Source organism: Trichomycterus rosablanca, chromosome 9, assembly GCF_030014385.1.
Source record: "Trichomycterus rosablanca isolate fTriRos1 chromosome 9, fTriRos1.hap1, whole genome shotgun sequence".
NCBI classification, from domain to species: Eukaryota; Metazoa; Chordata; class Actinopteri; order Siluriformes; family Trichomycteridae; genus Trichomycterus; species Trichomycterus rosablanca.
In genome coordinates this window covers 26785966-26804427 of record NC_085996.1, presented here as the reverse complement: position 1 = coordinate 26804427, position 18462 = coordinate 26785966, and the positions used below count along the sequence as shown (strand labels likewise).

At 37.6% G+C, this 18462-nt stretch overlaps 1 protein-coding gene across 1 annotated transcript; it reads right to left on the bottom strand.

Annotated features, from left to right (window-relative positions):
• Positions 1 to 265: 265 nt before the first annotated feature.
• Positions 266 to 17784, bottom strand: dhcr24 (24-dehydrocholesterol reductase). Its single transcript, XM_063002169.1, has 9 exons — positions 17554 to 17784; positions 12242 to 12397; positions 11875 to 11980; positions 9536 to 9654; positions 8407 to 8670; positions 7322 to 7465; positions 3030 to 3227; positions 2450 to 2628; positions 266 to 1777 (listed from the first exon to the last, which is right to left on the bottom strand). Exons 1-9 carry the CDS (start codon positions 17782 to 17784, stop codon positions 1624 to 1626), a joined length of 1551 nt encoding a protein of 516 aa, XP_062858239.1. The 3' UTR covers positions 266 to 1623.
• Positions 17785 to 18462: the final 678 nt, after the last annotated feature.

Genomic DNA, 18462 nt, shown 5'->3' with positions numbered 1-18462 from the left:
GCTTTAAGGAAACCCACATGGACACAGATAGAACTTATAAACAGTGACCATCGTGTCATCAATGGATATTGACAAAGAATAACATTTAGGCTGTATTAAGAAGGAAAATGCTGGACATAAAGAAACCTGAAAACAGTCAGATTCTAGACTAGAATGTTACGGTATTTGGAACAAAGAGCAGCACAAGTGGATTAACAGGAGCACAATTTAAAAACAATCAAAAAGTCAATATCCTGTGTTGTATACAGATCACTAATACTAATCCTCAAAAAGCCGGCAATGCACTTTATTCCAGATCAGAATCAAGATTTGTTTCTTCATGAAGAAAATGAAGGTGGTTTATGTAAGGCACTTGTGGCAAACAAAACCTGTTTGACAGACGGTACATTAAATGCTTTACATAGCAGTGTGATATACAGTGATTACTAACAATTACAAAATTCATCAGGTAAAAGCCTGAAAACATATTTAGAAACCACATTAAAACTGCTTTAAGATATATAAGGTCATTTCAAATACCCCAATACTTATAATAATAAGAAATGTAATTTTAGAATTTATATATGTATATATATCTTTGTTTTTAATAGTACATTTAATAAAATAATGTCTACGTGGTTAATTTGGTTAAAACAGCTAAACTTTTAATGGAAGTAATTGTATTATAACTTCATGAAAAAATATTTTTTTTTATATGCGTCACAAATACTGCAAATTTTATGAAGTGTATGAAAAAACTACCTTGAAAATGTAGTCATTTAAATTTTGAATTTCTAAGTGTACAAGAGCTTCTAAATGGACATTACTTACTGTGGTATAAATTTAAAATAAAGGGGCCAAATTACATTGGTCATCTTATCAACTTGGGGAATATTTTTTTTAAAAATCACAACAATTTAAACTGAAACAAAAGTGAATTGTTAGAACAACAGTTACAAATGGAATTCCAAAAGTTATGGAATCATAAACATCGTTTTATGAATTAATGTACTATACCATAGTTAACAGAGACCAGGTATTAAAGAAAGCATAAGTAGCATTGCTCTCTGGGTGGTAGAAATATACAGACATATGTGTAAAAGAGTTTTAAGTAAGTGACATGTTCAAGTGAGCAGCATTTCGAAAATGAGGTGATGGCTGGGTTTATGTGTTTTAATAAAAGCACGTGTTAGTTTTTATTAACTGTACTCCAGTTTCCTTTTACCTTCCAAACTATGCCAGTAGAACTGTTGAACTGACTGCTCCAATTTGCCCCAAGATGAAACTGTGTGATGCCCTGCAAATTGGCGCCCTCTTTTGGGTTTATTTCCACTTTGCATGTTTTAGGTTTCAGTTTAATTAGAGGCAGAATTATGTTTATTAAAGATTAATATATAAATATATATATAACTATATAAACTGTTGTGACCCTACATACAACCTAATTTTTTCTATATTCACTTTGCTTAGTCACTTGGGGCTTTTTGCAAAACACTTTGGCAGAAATTAGAGTTACAATTAGCTTGTTAAAAACAGTATAAAATTCCAATTTGATGGATAGCTGGTAATACTGGCTACGACAGGCTCATATTTAGAAATTCATAGCATTTATGAGGTACTTTTTTTATATATATTTTTTTTACTTTAGTGTCGTGCAGCTTTGCTGATTTTGTCGTAGACTTCAGAAAATGCTCGCTCACAGTCCAGCTCCTTCCTGAGCTTATGATACAACGTACCATCAAACATTTCCCAGAATTCCTGCCGCTCCATGTATACATCAGCATAAAGCATTTGGAAGCTAGAGAGTAAAGCAGAATGAGAAAGTATAATCTATCAGAGCCAGAAGAGTAGAACATATACAAAAAAAGTCAAACATTCACATAGCAGTCTTGAGATTTGGGTGATTTCTGTAAGTTTGAAAAATACTTTTACAATTTAGAGTTCTATGTTTATGAGCTTACATTAGAACAGTGGTCTCTTTGCCAGGGTTGGGATAAAAACCCAAACATCACCTTATACTAAGAAAGGATTTGATGTCAGACAAACAAAATAATAATAATAATAATAAAAACAAACAAACAAAACAAAAAAAACAGGTGTGCCAGTAAATTTAGATGGCTTTAGATCGAAGCCCTGCGATGGACTGGCTCCCTGACCAGGGAGTATTCCTGCCTTGTGGCCAGTGTTTCCAGGAAAATCAGCACCACCACAATCCTGACCATGATTAAGCAGTGGTAACAATGACGGGAAACAAAATTAAATAATGATAAACTCATGATAAAATGATAAACGGTCTAAAATATCTAAATTGGGTTTTTTTAAGAAATAAGTATATGTGGCAAACATTTAGTCACAGTAAAAACAGAAATAATTAAAAGCACAAGACTACCCATTACAAGTCCCTTACAAACAAATATTTACTTTTTATTTCTATAACACCAGGATTTTAGCGTTTTTATAATGCACTTACCCATGAACACTTCTCACAAACTTCTCGAGCTGACGTGTAGAGGAACGAGCCTCAAAATGTTTCACTCGAGGTTCTCCATATGCACCGATGTCCACATACAGTTCATCCTCATTCCCCTTCGGGTGCACCATACCCGGCTGACTGGGCAGTATGAATGGGCACAGCCACAATGGATACACCTAAACACATTCAAACAGAATGTCAATATTGTGACGCATTTTTCCCAGCGTCATACCAACATTTTAATGCCATCAGCAAAAAATTTTTTGGTTGAGGGCGTAGCCACTGATGCACCACTGCTTTCACATCATCGTCACGTGAAAACCTTGTTCCCCTTAAAGCTTCTTTGAGCATCCAAGATGGCGCTCAATTCAGACTATAAGCTTTCTCAGTCACTTGGACATGACCAATTACGACTTCTCCCACCCTCACCGTTTCCAACGAAAATATAAAAGTGCGGAAACTTTTCGAAGATCCCTAGTATAATAATAATATAACCTGTATAATTTAAAACTACTGAATTACAAAATATCAGCATGTCATGGTTGAACTTTTATCTACTTCCTTTGCTGAATCTTACTTGGATGTCTTGGTGGAAGCGTGAGATGGCCATTTGCAGTTGCTTCATGGGCACAAGCATGTCCTGAACCACATGATGCTGTTCGTAGAGTTTGCGAATGGTCTCACCCTGAGTCAGCTTCAGCAAAGAGATCTTTGGAGGAACCATCCAGCCAAACACGTACCTAAACAAGGGGTTATTCCCAAATGGAATGATATCCTGAATGTAGGGACAAGGAAAAAAAATCATGTAAGACAGGAGTTGGGATGAATTTTAAGTGCCTGTGTGAGAAAAGGCGATAAAGCTGTAGGGAGACATTAAAATGTCATACACTTGAAAAACCTATCAGAGAGGCGATCAATAATGTAGAGGTGCCCACTTTTTAAATCATGCCATTTACAATGATTAGAAACGTTCCTAACAGGAAATGTCTGAGTGTGTATCAGTTTGTTTGTGTCATCATTGTAAAGCTATGATAAATCATGACAGACAGACAGCATCTTCCCCCTACACAACACAAGCAGTATCAATTTCTCAAGTAGGAAAAAATCCTTGTAATTTTGGACCATCAGCATACCCACATCATCCTTCAGTTAATGGAATTGAGGAAGACATTAGTGGATGCAAAAAGACTTTGTGTATGTTTGTAAAAAAAAAAAAAAAAAAAAAGACTGAGCTAGTGACAGAAAATGAGATGATTAGGATTATATGATGAAGAGTAACGAGAAACAAGTCTTATACTAATGCATTAGAGGATGAGTGAGCTTGCAGGATCAAGGCTAATGGAAGGTCAATGGAAGAACGCGACCACAGAACCATGTTTAAGAGCATCGTCATGAACCATTAAAGCACCATAAAAGACATACAATATCTGCTCGACAGCAGTGTCAATTTATTAACAGCTGATAAAAGCAACATTACAGTACAATATCACAAAGTAGGGATGTTCCTTATCAGAAAAATCAGTACTGCGGTTGTCTCGACAAATTTCGTAACATTTTAGAATAGGACACTTAGTGTGCCTAAAAGTGCTGAATAAAGCAGTATTCAGAAACACTGGCAAACAGACAAATAGCAGCTTATTGATGATGCTATTATCTTATTTTATCCTCATAATGTAGGTTTTACATGTAAATAACAACTAATGCTTTTAGAAAAGTGTGTGCTGATTACTTTCAACTGTGACAGCAAACCCTACTGTTTGATTATGTTGCTTGAAAATGTGACCTGTGTGGTACCATAACATCAATGTAGGTTGTAAAATGCAGTGTGGTACTATAACATCAATTCAGGTTGTAAAATGCAGTGTGGTACTATGCAGGTTTTTACACAGGACTGTACCCCCATTCACAATTCCAACAGAATAATTAAATTTGCAGATGACACAACATTAGTCGGACTGATCTCCAACAATCAGGAGATGGCCTACAGGCAGGAGGTAGCTCACTTGTCTGATTGGTGTAGATTAAACAACCTGGCTCTTAACACCTCAAAGACAAAGGAGATCGTCATTGACTTTCGAAGGACAAAGGAGATAGACCACCTCCCCCTGCACATCAATGGAGACAAGGTGGAGATGGTGGAAAGCCTGAAATTCCTCGGAGTCTACATGTCTGACCAGCTGACATGGACCGTTAACACCTCACACCTGATTAAGAAAGCTCAACAAAGACTCTTCTTTCTCAGGAAGCTGAAAAAGGCCAAGCTACCACAAAAACTACTAGTAAACTTCTATAAGAGCACAATAGAAAGTATTCTGACCAGCAATTTCACAGTGTGGTATTCAAGCTGCACTGCCGCCGAGCGTAAGGATCTGCATCGCATAGTGAAAACAGCTCAACGAATTATTGGCACAGAACTTTCACACCTGGACGTGTTGTATGCTGGCCGACTCAGGAAGAAGGCTAGCAGCATCATCAAAGACACCACACACTCCGGACACACACTGTTCCAGCTACTACCATCAGGCAAACGATTCAGGACAATAAAAGCACGCACAAATAGACTAAGGAATAGCTTTTTTCCTAGAGCTGTGGCCTCCATCACACACCACAGAACTGGAAAAGACTGAGCACACACAAACACAGGACTACGGGTCACACACGAACTATGCAGCATCTGCACACACACAGTTAATATTTAATATTTAAAGCAAAAATGTAAATTCACGTTACAAGAGAGCAAAGATTTTATTTTTTATTTTTTATCTTTTAGAGTGTAAATAATTTTTTTTTCTGTGTAAATAATTTTAATTACTTGTATTAATACTACTACTGTCTTTCTTTCTTCTACTGCTGCTACTCTATTGGAGAGATGCCACTCGAAATTTAATTGTACTTGTGTATAGTGACAATAAAGATTCTATTCTATTCTATTCTATAACATTAATTTAGGTTGTAAAACAGTGTGGTACTATAACATCAATTTAGGTTGTAAAATGCAGTGTGGTACTATAACATCAATTTAGGTTGTAAAACGCAGTGTGGTACTATAACATCAATTCAGGTTGTAAAATGCAGTGTGGTACTATAACATCAATTCAGGTTGTAAAATGCAGTGTGGTACTATAACATCAATTCAGGTTGTAAAATGCAGTGTGGTACTATAACATCAATTTAGGTTGTAAAATGCAGTGTGGTACTATAACATCAATTCAGGTTGTAAAATGCAGTGTGGTACTATAACATCAATTTAGGTTGTAAAATGCAGTGTGATACTATAACATCAATTTAGGTTGTAAAATGCAGTGTGGTACTATAACATCAATTCAGGTTGTAAAATGCAGTGTGGTACTATAACATCAATTCAGGTTGTAAAATGCAGTGTGGTACTATAACATCAATTTAGGTTGTAAAATGCAGTGTGGTACTATAACATCAATTCAGGTTGTAAAATGCAGTGTGGTACTATAACATCAATTTAGGTTGTAAAATGCAGTGTGGTACTATAACATCAATTCAGGTTGTAAAATGCAGTGTGGTACTATAACATCAATTCAGGTTGTAAAATGCAGTGTGGTACTATAACATTAATTCAGGTTGTAAAATGCAGTGTGGTACTATAACATCAATTTAGGTTGTAAAATGCAGTGTGGTACTATAACATCAATTCAGGTTGTAAAATGCAGTGTGGTACTATAACATCAATTCAGGTTGTAAAATGCAGTGTGGTACTATAACATCAATTCAGGTTGTAAAATGCAGTGTGGTACTATAACATCAATTCAGGTTGTAAAATGCAGTGTGGTACTATAACATCAATTTAGGTTGTAAAATGCAGTGTGGTACTATAACATCAATTTAGGTTGTAAAATGCAGTGATACTATAACATCAATTTAGGTTGTAAAATGCAGTGTGGTACTATAACATTAATTCAGGTTGTAAAATGCAGTGTGGTACTATAACATCAGTGTGGTACTATAACATTAATTCAGGTTGTAAAATGCAGTGTGGTACTATAACATCAATTTAGGTTGTAAAATGCAGTGTGGTACTATAACATCAATTTAGGTTGTAAAATGCAGTGTGGTACTATAACATCAATTTAGGTTGTAAAATGCAGTGTGGTACTATAACATCAATTTAGGTTGTAAAATGCAGTGTTATTTGGCCCTAAACAGACACTACAGTGCAGTAGGAGTGGCTGTGCCAGCATTGCACTCTCAGTACAGTAGAGACGGAGCTCATCGTCATGCCAATAAAGCTACGTTTAACTTGGAGTTTGAGTTATTATATGTAAAGATGTATGTGCATTCCCTTATTTCCAGAAAAGTTAGGACATTTTGTATAATTGATTCTTACAAATGTTGTTGATGCTGTTTGTTGTCTGACTCATCTCTTTATGGACTCTCTCTTTTTTTTCCTCTTTATGGAAAAGAATAAACACCCTTACATATCCTCGTCGGTGTCCTTGTAGGACAGTGGAAGATTCCATCGTTAACAGAGATTTCTTGGCTAGAATATAGGAACTGGTTTAAACCAGCTAGAACTGGGTTTTGGACATCATACAATGCAATTGACACACTTATTGTTACGTGCACCACTTACACATCCAGTAACATTCAATTGTAGCAGTATTCTTGGAGTATTGAAATATGACGGCTAGCAATCATGCTTCAACCACACATTCCAAGCAGTAAGTAATTGATTATGTATTAATACTTCTAGTATTTTTCTAGTATTTTCACTTCATCAAAACATGTTGGCCACAAATTGGTCACATGCACCCAGACTTTTGGATACAACTGTATACATCCACTCTGAGATGTTTTTATGCCTGCACAGACTATTTTAATGGTTCCTAGATGAGTTACCTGTAGCTCCCAGAAGATGCTCCGTGTGTGTCTATGGTAGTAGTGTCTGAGTGGGATGTACTCAACACCCACACCACCCTTCTTCAGGTATTGCTCAACATGTTTAAAGAACCAGGGCTTGAAGTAGTAGCCGATGCAATTGATCTACCAGACATGTAAAACATTAGTAAAATTTGAATTTATCTTATAAAACACTACATTTCTTGAATAATTCACTTGAATAATTCATTTGAATTGAGCCAATCTAATGTTTTATGAAAACCCAGGAGACACCAGGAGAACACACAAAAAAGGTGTAGTCTGTATTCCAAATTAAAGAGTATAAAATAAGTATGACAACAAGTATAAATACATATTAATGCTAGACTTGTATTTCTTATTTATTTTGAGTTAGAATCTCAGCTCTGCTACCAGCAGGCTGGGGCCTATACAGACAATGAGTGTCTTGTCCAAGGGTGGGAATGCTGAAGGGATTCCTTCTTGACTGCTGCAATTACAATCTCTGCTGGTTGATCAATGGCACCTGCACCGAGACAGGGAATAATGGAGATCAGTGCGTGACAGATCTCCATATGAACCAGCCTCATGCAGGTGAAAGGAGGTGGTATGCTACTGCACACGAGTCAGAAAGGGGGTATGTATTAGTCACGGCCCTCCTCGGTCAGGAGTGGAGGTCAGCAGCAGCAGAGGAGAATAGTTAAAAAAAATTTAACTAATAAGTTAAAATAATGGGTAAATAGGAAAAAAGATAAAACATACAATACATATAAAAACATAAGGTGAACTCGGGTGGCACAGGGGTTAATTACGCTAGCCCACTACGGCCAGTTGGGCGTTTACATACAGACGTAATTGGCTATGTCTGATGGGTGGGCAGGGCATCACAATGATTTGGCATCCTGTTCAGGATGTTTTATTGAATCGTGTTTAGTGATTCCGGAGAAACTTGACCCACCGCGGCTCTGACCAGGATAAAGCAGTGGTAAAACATGAAAATCAAATGACAAAAAACTGTATTCTTACTCAAATCATTTAGGCAAACCAGATAAAGCAAAACTAAAGTCCAAGCCGAAAAGCGACCTTACCTTATCAGGCTCTGCATGATCGGTCATAATGCCGGTCATAATCACAGCTTCATCAATGGAATACTGCAGCCCCTCCACAAACTGGTTATTTTTGTTGGCTGACTCCTCTGCAAACTTCTTACAAATTGCATCCAAGCCCTGCACAGCTTCGTAACGCAGTTTTACCCACTTGCGTGCTGGAATGATCCGGATCTCAGCAGCCACCAGAAAGCCCAGGGTTCCACATGACCATGGGACTGAATAGAACAAGTCTGGGTTCTCTTTCTGCTCACAAGGGAGCATACACACAAAAAAAAACAGCTCTAAAATGTTTACTTTAGTTACAAACACAATGAAATTATATAGACAATTTTTAGTATTGAGTATGATGTAAGTAATGACAGTTACAGAGCAACTGGAAGCAGTAGAAACACAACTGCAGTCCAAATTTGGAGCCATAAAAATTAAACAATAATAAATCACTGTTAGAATCGATGTTTTCATTTATTTTATAACACAGAACTAACCACATAAAACCACAAAAATCTATTTTACTATATTTTGTATATTACCACAGCAAAATACTGGTAGCTCTACATCTGAGCCTTACCCTTAAGAATGACTGAGGAAAAAAATTTGAGCTTCATTTGAACAGTATTGAGAGATGGAGCTTATGTAACTTAACAAATTAAACAAACAATTACTTTTAAACTTAAGTTGTATAATGTAATGAACAAAAATGGAAATTTATTGTGAGGAAAAAGTTAGGACACCCTATGCCCTAATAGCTGGTATTTCCCACTTTGGCTGAAATAACCTCAATTAGACGTTTCCTATAACCATCTACCAGTCTCTGACATCGACTGGGAGAAAGTTTTCCCACTCCTCCATGCAGAATTTCTTCAGCTGTGTGAGGTTTGAGGGGTTTCTTGCATGCACAGCCCGTTTCAAATCACCGCAGCATCTCAATAGAATTAAGACCCGGACATTCCAGAACTCTCCATTTCTTTCTTTTAAGCCATTCTTTGGTGGATTTACTAGAACAAAGGTTTTTATGGGGTGTCCTAACTTTTTCACATGATTGTATGTTTGTTCACAAAGGTCACCACAAACAGTAATATTACAGACACACACAGACAATTAAATTTACCTCAGTACACCGGACCAGACTTCCATCTGCCAGTACCAGTTCATAGGCCACACAGATGTTCTGAAACAAGCCATAAATATGAGAAGAGGACTCTATCCCTGTGCCCATTATCAGACCCCCTGAAAGAAACAGAGAGAGGGAGGTAAGAATGAGAGAGGAAAAAGCATCTCATTTTAATACTTTGGCAGTAATGTAACTACTGTAACAGTCATGCTAATAAAGCTCTTTCAATAGAGAGAAAAAAAAAATGAGAGCGATTTGATTTTGATTTTATTTTACTTCATTTTAAGATTTTACTACTGTAATAGTCATGCTAGTAAAGCTCATTCACTAGAGAGAGAAAAAAAATGAGAGAGATTTTTAATGTTTTATTTTATTTGGCTGTATTAAATATACTTTACTGAAATGTAACTTTATTGAATGTACTTTAAATACAAACTAATTTCTAATTTGATGCCAACAACACATGAAGTTTGTGAAATGGTGAAAAACAACTGTTTTGCCATCTACAGATTTTACCATAGCATTATTGAAAGATGAAGATAATCCATCCAAATCCCTGTGTGGAAAGGGCAAGGTCAAAAGACAATGCTGAATTCTTGTGACCTTCAACTCCTTAGCAAAAAACTACAATTTAAAAAAACACCCCATTCCAACTTGTGTGCTGCAAACATAGCCTAGTGGATAGAGCTAAGGGTTGCCAACCAGAAGGTTGAGTGATCAAATCCCAGCTCTGCCATGCAGCCACTGTTGGGTCGTTGAGTAAGGCCCTTAACCCTGTTTGCTCAATGGGCACCTTCAATGGCTGACCCTGTGCTCTGACCCCAGCTTCCAAAGAAGTTGGGATACGTGGAAAAATAATTTCATTGTTTTGTACATGGGTATATGTATACACCGATGAGCCATAACATTAAAACCACCTCTATGTTCCTACACTCACTGTCCATTTTATCAGCTCAACTTATTTGGGTGGTGGGTCATTCTCAGCACTGCAGTGACACTGACATGGTGTAGTGTGTTAGTGTGTGTTGTGCTGGTATGAGTGGATAAGACACAGCAGCGCTGATGAAGTTTTTAAACACCTCACTGTCACTGCTGGACTGAGAATAGTCCACCAACCAAAAACATCCAGCCAACTGCGCCCCATGGGCAGCATCCTGTGACCACTGATGAAGGTCTAGAAGATGACCAACTCAAACAGCAGCAATAGATGAGCGATTGTCTCTGACTTTACTTCTACAAGGTGGACCAACTAGGTAAGAGTGTCTAATAGAGTGGCTAGTGAGTGGACACGGTGTTAAAAAACTCCAGCAGCACTGCTGTGTCTGATCCACTCATACCAGCACAACACACACTAACACACCACCACCATGTCAGTGTCACTGCAGTGCTGAGAATCATCCACCACCTAAATAATACCTGCTCTGTGGTGGTCCTGACCATTGAAGAACAGGGTGAAAGCAGGTTAAAAAAGCATGCAGAGAAACAGATGGACTACAGTCAGTAATTGTAGAACTACAAAGTGCTTCTATATGGTAAGTGGAGCTGATAAAATGGACAGTGAGTGTAGAAACAAGTAGGTTGTTCAACAATTTCATATACAGTCCCAACACATAACATATTCATATAACATGCTATTCATACAATTGCTCTTAAAAATATACACAAAAAAAGACAGCTAGGCCCAAAGTACAGTCCTCAAAAATGTGAAGCCCAGCTCAATCTAATACAGATAAGCTTGTTGTCTTTGTTTCTATTAATGACGGACCCCCCACTCATATCAGTTTATTAACACACTTTTTATGTTGAATTAGAAAGAAAAAAATAGTGGACATTCACATTATGTGATTTAAACAGAAAACACTTTGAACTGTCCTGCTTTCCAACACAGCTGTTGTGTATGTCTCTGAATGAATTTGCAGCAGTGGCAGCAGCAGCAGCAGAGAAAACCATTACCTGGTCGGTGGGCACAATTTCAGCCATCCATAATAGCTTTTAGTATAACAGGCCATTTCCGCACCCAATCTAACCTGACGCACTAAAACAGAGCCATTATTCATTTATAACCCAATTAGGAGTAGCCTCTGATGCACCACACAAGAGATACAGTATCGATCAGCAAGGAACAATGCGTATACACACACCACTTAAAGCTGCGATAGTGCTTAGTGTCATTAAATCGACATCTGGTGAAAGGAAAAAGGAATAAGAAGAGTGGGGAGGGGAGACCACTGAAAAAAGAATAAAAAACTGCCTGCTGACCATTTCGGAAAATGTAAGGCAAGAAAAAGAGGCCAAAATGCTAATCGTTTTATCTAGAATTTGTTTTGTGGACGTACCTACTGTGAGATCATCAAGCTCAGGTAACACAGGCAGTGTCCAACCGATGGAATTCAATAAAGCCGTCACCTGACCCATATTCACCAAAGGTTCCACTCGCACCACCTACACACAAAGGGAAGATGAAATCAGGGTTGCACTGTCCATCTCTCAAGCCCTTTGCATGGCACAGACTGACCAGCTTGTGTTTCACTTAAAATGTTTACTAATCACATAAGTTCCATAATAAGCAAAGGTAGAGAACACAAATGTGCCAAGAGAAATGTACAGATTTGTGAGTGCTTTCGGCTACATAAGAAACATGCTTAATGAAATTATATCCGAGGTTTACTTTTATTGCCCAGTGGATTTGTAGTTAGATCCCACCTGTCTCTTTGTGTCCACCTCCAGGACATCCATCATATTGATTTTTATATTCTTGTGGGTCTTCTTGTATTTCCCCACTCTGAGAGACACAGTGAGCCAGCCAGGACGGCCTGTGCACATGTACGTCTTTCCTCCGTCTTTCTTCCACTCACGAACCTAAAAGAAAATTAAAATAAAAAATAACTTTACCAGATCATTCGTATTTTTGATTATTTTATTGTACAGTGAGGTAATAAATTAAATTGATAAATTTTTAATAAGCAAAATACTGACCAAACTATAGCATTTTCAGTTTCCATTTCTAATCTCTTTATTTCTTATAACTCTAACATAACTGCCAAATTTATAATTCTGCTTTATTTTTCAAACTTTACCTGTATTTTTTATTTAGCAATTAAACATGTTTAATACATTACATTTATATAGCGCTTTTCAACAAACCAAAGACGCTTACAGAGTACAATTAGTAATACAGGGAACAAGTTAACAACGATTGATTGATTAGTTTTAGCGCCGTACCAATACACTGGGGTCATTTATACGGCAGTACTCAAGTTGCTTCTTCACTTTGTGTCATTTAAAACAAATTATAAAAGATGTTTTAGATTTAAATATGTTAAAAAATTAATTATTTTCCCTGGTGCTGTAGATTTAAGCACATTTCGTATCTCATTTTCATTAAAAAAACCTCAGTCTTTCTGAGTTTAGTGTTTTGCAGTCTATCAGTATGAGTTAAATTGTTAGTCTCTCTTTACATCGATGGCAGGTTGGAGCATCTTCCCTAGTGAGGAGATGCTTGTGTGTTAGCTTAGTGTGTCCGATTCGGCATCTTGTGAGGATGGTTTGATTTAGTCGACTGTCCATTCTAGTGTAGGTTTGTCCTACTTTTGGCTCTATTTCGTACAGTTTGTTTTACTGTCCCATTCATTCTGCCATTTGTTTTTAAAGAATGAGAAGATATTTGGAAAGGCGCCTCTGGGGGGGAATGGGTCGTGTAGTAAACAACGAACAAACAGGAAAACAATGATACAAAAGTCAAAATGACAACATATAAAAGTTCGCTGCAATAGGTTAAGATGGAGGAAGACTGTATGCAAGACAGAAGAGGTGGGTTTTAAGATTGGATTTAAATGAGGACAGTGAGTTTAATTGCAGAATATGCGAAGGAAGAGAGTTCCAGAGGCGTGGAGCAAGTCTGGAAAATGCTCGATCACCAAAGTTATGGAGGTCAGAGGAGGGAATGGTAAGCAGACCAACTGTGGAAGAACGAAGAGCATGCACTGGCTTGTAGATGTGGACAAGGTCAGAGAGATAGGACAGAGCAAGATTATTGAGAGCTTTGTATGTGAGGAGAAGGATCTTAAACTGAATACGATATTTTATGGGAAGACAGTGGAGGTTTTGGAGAACAGGTGTGAAATGGTGATATGACCGAGTGTTTATTCATAAGGGCTAACTAATATGCAAAAAGAATTCTTGTTGCTTTAATGCAATGCATAAAATCATACAGGCACTGTTCAAGAGCTTTAATTAACATTCAATCAATATTAGAATGGAGAAAAAATGTCATCTGAGTGACTTTGTAGAAACTTCTCTGTGTTAAAATTTCTGTCATAATTAGCATATCATTAACAATTTACACAGAATAGTGTTAATAAAAATAAAAAAAAAATGGCAGTTTTGCAAGAAGGAAAAATCTTGTTGATGAGAGACTGGAAGAGAATTACCAGAATGGTTATAGTGAATGAGGGCTACAAAAACGTAATTAATTAATTTTTACAACTGTGATGAGAGAAAAAGCATATCAGAACTCACAACATTCTATCAGGACACCACAAGAAGACCACATCCCAATACAGTGGGCACAGGCTTACTAAAAGTGAACTGCTGATGATATTTTCTGCAACATGTTAGGGGTTAAAATAGAACAATAAAGCATATTCTTGTTCAAAGGAGTGAAAAGTGATGTGGTCTTATTAGGTGCATTCTGAGATGCTTTTCAGGTAATCACAGAAGATCATATCAAAAGTTAAACATGGTGGTGGTAGTGTGATGGTGCAAGGATACTTGGCTGAGTCAGGGCCTGGGTGGATTGCCATAATTGAAAGAACTTCTAATCTCGACCAGAAAATCCTGAAGCTGCTGGTGAAAATACTGTTTAAAAAATAAGTTTACTTCTTAGTAGCTTTAAAAACTAAATAAGGTTTTTGTCAGGGTTAATCAAAGTTCTTACTTTAAACAATGCTGAGACATTAAATGAGCAGTTTATGCTTGAAAGACTAAAAGCAATGTGGCAAAATTACAGTTGCAAAATATAAGTCTTGTTTATGTATACACAGTAGACCCTTGAGTAACGAACGGTTTACCATACGAACATTTTGGGTTATGAACGATCTTTTTCAACTTAATGTACGAACAAAAAATTTTGGACCACGAACCGAAATTCGCGAAATGCGTGATGTTACAAACAAGTTGACTCCGAATAGAGAAATATGAGAGTTATTGTTGTTTCTGGTAGATACAATGTATTATGGTGTATGGTACAGCACACGTACTGTACTGAAATGTGATGTGTGTTTATGTACAGTACAGTACTACTGTGTATTGTTGTTTATTATTGTTTATTACAGGAATGTCTATTCTATAATTTAAGATTTAAGGGCAAATATACTTGTATTTACAACAAAAAAGAGCATTTAAGACATTATAAAGGTTAGGTAAGGGGGTGGTTTGGGAGGTCTGGCACCAATCAGGTTTAACTAACGAACATTTTGACTTAAGAACAGCCCTTCGGAACCAATTAAATTCGTAAGTCAAGGGTCCACTGTATAATGAAGCATTAAAAATGAATTCCTAAATAATGTGAGTCGACTGAAATCAGAAGATCCCCTGCTAGACAAAACAAGTAGTGTTAAATACAATACTGTGGACAAAATACACTGGACCATGAGTTTGTTGGACAGTCCATTCAAATGGGCATTAATTTGGAGCCTCCCCATTGCAGCCATAACACTCTCCACTTCTCCCTCCGGCTTGCCACAAGAGTTTGAAGTGTGTCTGTGGGAATTGTGCCCATTCAGTCGAAAGCATTTTTGGTCAGAAACTAACGTTGGAGAAAAAGGTCTGGCTCAAAACCTCAAACAATTTTTGTGGGGTTAAACAAACAAGCTTTGTGCATGCCACCTCAATTTTCACACAGGACCACAGTAATGCTGAAAAGTCCCCAAACTGTTGCCACAAAGTTAAAGGTATAAAATGTAATTAACATAATTAATATTATACACATGTTAGCAATGGGTGTGGCTGAATCACAAGAATGCAATTGTTCAGAGTTAAGTAGTGGAAATGGAACTGTCAGTTTAAAGTGGTAACATTTCAGTTTTTGAATATCCTTGTACCCTGTGCAGCTAAAAAAAACTGTAGCCTGTTATTGAAACAGTGGCTAGTGAAAGATGCAGAGATTACAAGTATCAAAAGTTCTAGTATTTAGTGCAGATAAACAAAATAAAATTACAACTGCAGTGCCCAACTAAACAACATATTGCTCTAGTAGGCTAAAGGGTACAGGATCAGTTCAGCAAGCTCATGTTTTTATACTTTTTCTTAAAAATACTATGAAAAATAAAAAAATATTTATTAATTTATTAGGATTTTAATGTCATGTTTTACACACTTCGGTTACATTCATGACAGGACAGGTAATTACTGATTCATCTGAGTCTTTAATGTCATGGGGCGGCACGGTGGCTAAGTGAGTAGCGCTGTCGCCTCACAGCAAGAAGGTCCTTGGTTCGATCCCCAGGTGGGGCTGTCCGTATCCTTTCTGTGGAGAGTTTGCATGTTCTCCCTGTGTCTGCATGGGTTTTCTTCAGGTGCTCTGGTTTCCTCCCACAGTCCAAAGACATGCAAGTGAGGTAAATTGGAGACACTAAATTGTCCATGACTGTGTTTGATAGAACCTTGTGTGAACTGAAGAACCTTGTGTAATGAGTAACTAGTGTTCCTGTCATGAATGTAACCAAAGTGTGTAAACCATTACGTTAAAATCCTAATAAACAAACAAACAAACTTTAATGTCATGGATAATTTTGTATCTCCAATTTACCTCACTTGCATGTTTTTGGACAGTACTACCCACTGAGCCACTATGCAGCCCAAAATAAAAAATGAAGAAATAACCTATACTGGGTGACTTTAATACACCTCACTTACAGTTACCCAGTTACTGCACACACTATTTTAATTTGAAAACCAGGACAAATTAGCAATACAACCTGGACAGGGTCCCATAAGTCGCAGGGCAGCAAAACAGCATACATTTCACAGCAGCCAATTTACCTAGTGGCATATTAATGTAATGGCAAACCAGTAATCCCTGAAGGACACTCAGCAGAGGACTGACACAAGATTACAAGAACACATGTTGCTGTGCAGCACTCACACTACCAGATGTCCCAGCGTGCCGCTAACGTTACAGAATATACTGATCAGCCATAACATTAAAACCACCTCCTTGTTTCTACACTCACTGCCCATGTTATCAGCTCCACTTACCATATAGAAGCACTTTGTTTACTGACTGTAGTCCATCTGTTTCTCTGCATGCTTTGTTAGCCTCCTTTCATGCTGTTCTTCGATGGTCAGGACTCTCTCAGGAATACTACTGAGTAGTTATTATTCGAGTGGTGGATCATTCTCAGCACTGCAGTGACACTGACATGGCGGTGGTGTGTTAGTGTGTGTTGTGCTGGTATGAGTGGATCAGACACAGCAATGCCGATGGAGTCTTTAAACACCTCACTGTCACTGCTGGACTGAGAATAGTCCACCAATTAAAAATATACAGCCAACAGTGCCCTGTGGGCATCGTCCTGTGACCACTGATGAAGGTCTAGAAGATGACCAACTCAAACAGCAGCAATAGATGAGCGATCGTCTCTGACTTTACATCTACAAGGTGGATCATCTAGGTAGGAGTGTCTAATAGAGTGGACAGTGAGTGGACACGGTATTTGAAAACTCCAGCAGCATTGCTGGGTCTGATCCACTCATACCAGCACAACACACACTAACACACAACCACCATGTCCTGCTCTGTGGTGGTCCTGTAGGGGTCCTGGCCATTGAAGAACAGGGTGAAAGCAGGTTAAAAAAGCATGCAGAGAAACAGATGGACTACAGTCAGTAATTGTAAAACTACAAAGTGATCCTATATGGTAAGTGGAGCTGATAAAATGGACAGTGTAGAAACAAGGAGGTGGTTTTAATGTTATGGCTGATCAGTGAACATTGCACAGTTGAGCACTTTGTACCTGTCTCTGGATGTCCCGGACCCGCTGGTCGTGCAGCTTTGGTGCTGAGCACATCTTAAAGATGATCCAAGCTCGAACATAGTAATAAGCATCAAAAACGACAGACAAGGGCAGAAGAAAAAGACAAACGAAGATCCATCTCTGATGAATTATTACATAATCTAGACCTTTTATTCTAATCCATAATAAAAACAAAACGACTAATCCACTGAGATACCACAAGAGATCCATTTGAACTTTAGTCCCAGAACAAAATTAAGCTTCAAGTAAACCAAAAGTTGTGTTAAAACTACGCAATACCACTTAAAATCTGCTGCCTAGTTAAATATGTTAGAAACACATAATTAGCACCTTGCCTTGCTCGCTTCTCTAATTGTTAAAATTCCCTCAAAACGAGCAACCGCGATTTTACAAACCTGTGTAAGACTGTATCTCAAATACCATCCTAATTCCTACATAGGTTTCACCACATACCGTATTAAATATCAGTCTATACACACTATGTAGTACACTACATGTTAAAAAGAAAGCCATCCAAAAAACCTTAACTGGACTAAGAAAGCCACGCCTATAAATTGCACTGATTGGCCAGTGGCACGTCAGTTCTGTCTTCTCCAGTTGTTGCGTGTGAACGTTTTATCCAATAGGAACGCAGTACGGACCGTCACACCATTGCCCTACTACGGCGTGTTCATTATCATACAGCGCTGAAACTGTTCAAGGTGCGGGTGTTCGATTCGGAACGTTTTTGGTGTCGACTCCGATTTGTACACTAGGAGTTGAGAAATTAAAGAGTCAATTTGTGAGTCGATTCCACAAAATATTTTAGGGTTTTCAAATCCAAAAAAAACTGAATCAGGACTGTAATGTTAATGTTTATTATGTAAACCTGACAGGCACTTTTAACAG

What these genes read in the sequence shown, in the direction of transcription:
- dhcr24 (XM_063002169.1), bottom strand. Translation starts at nt 17,784, where the DNA reads ATGGATCTCTTGTGGTATCTCAGTGGATTAGTCGTTTTGTTTTTATTA. An exon ending in GCTTGATGATCTCACAGTAG is followed by an intron (nt 9,655 to 11,874) that starts GTACGTCCACAA and finishes TGTTTCTTTCAG; the next exon opens with GGGGTCTGATAATGGGCACA. An exon ending in ATCATGCAGAGCCTGATAAG is followed by an intron (nt 7,466 to 8,406) that starts GTAAGGTCGCTT and finishes CATGTCTGGTAG; the next exon opens with ATCAATTGCATCGGCTACTA.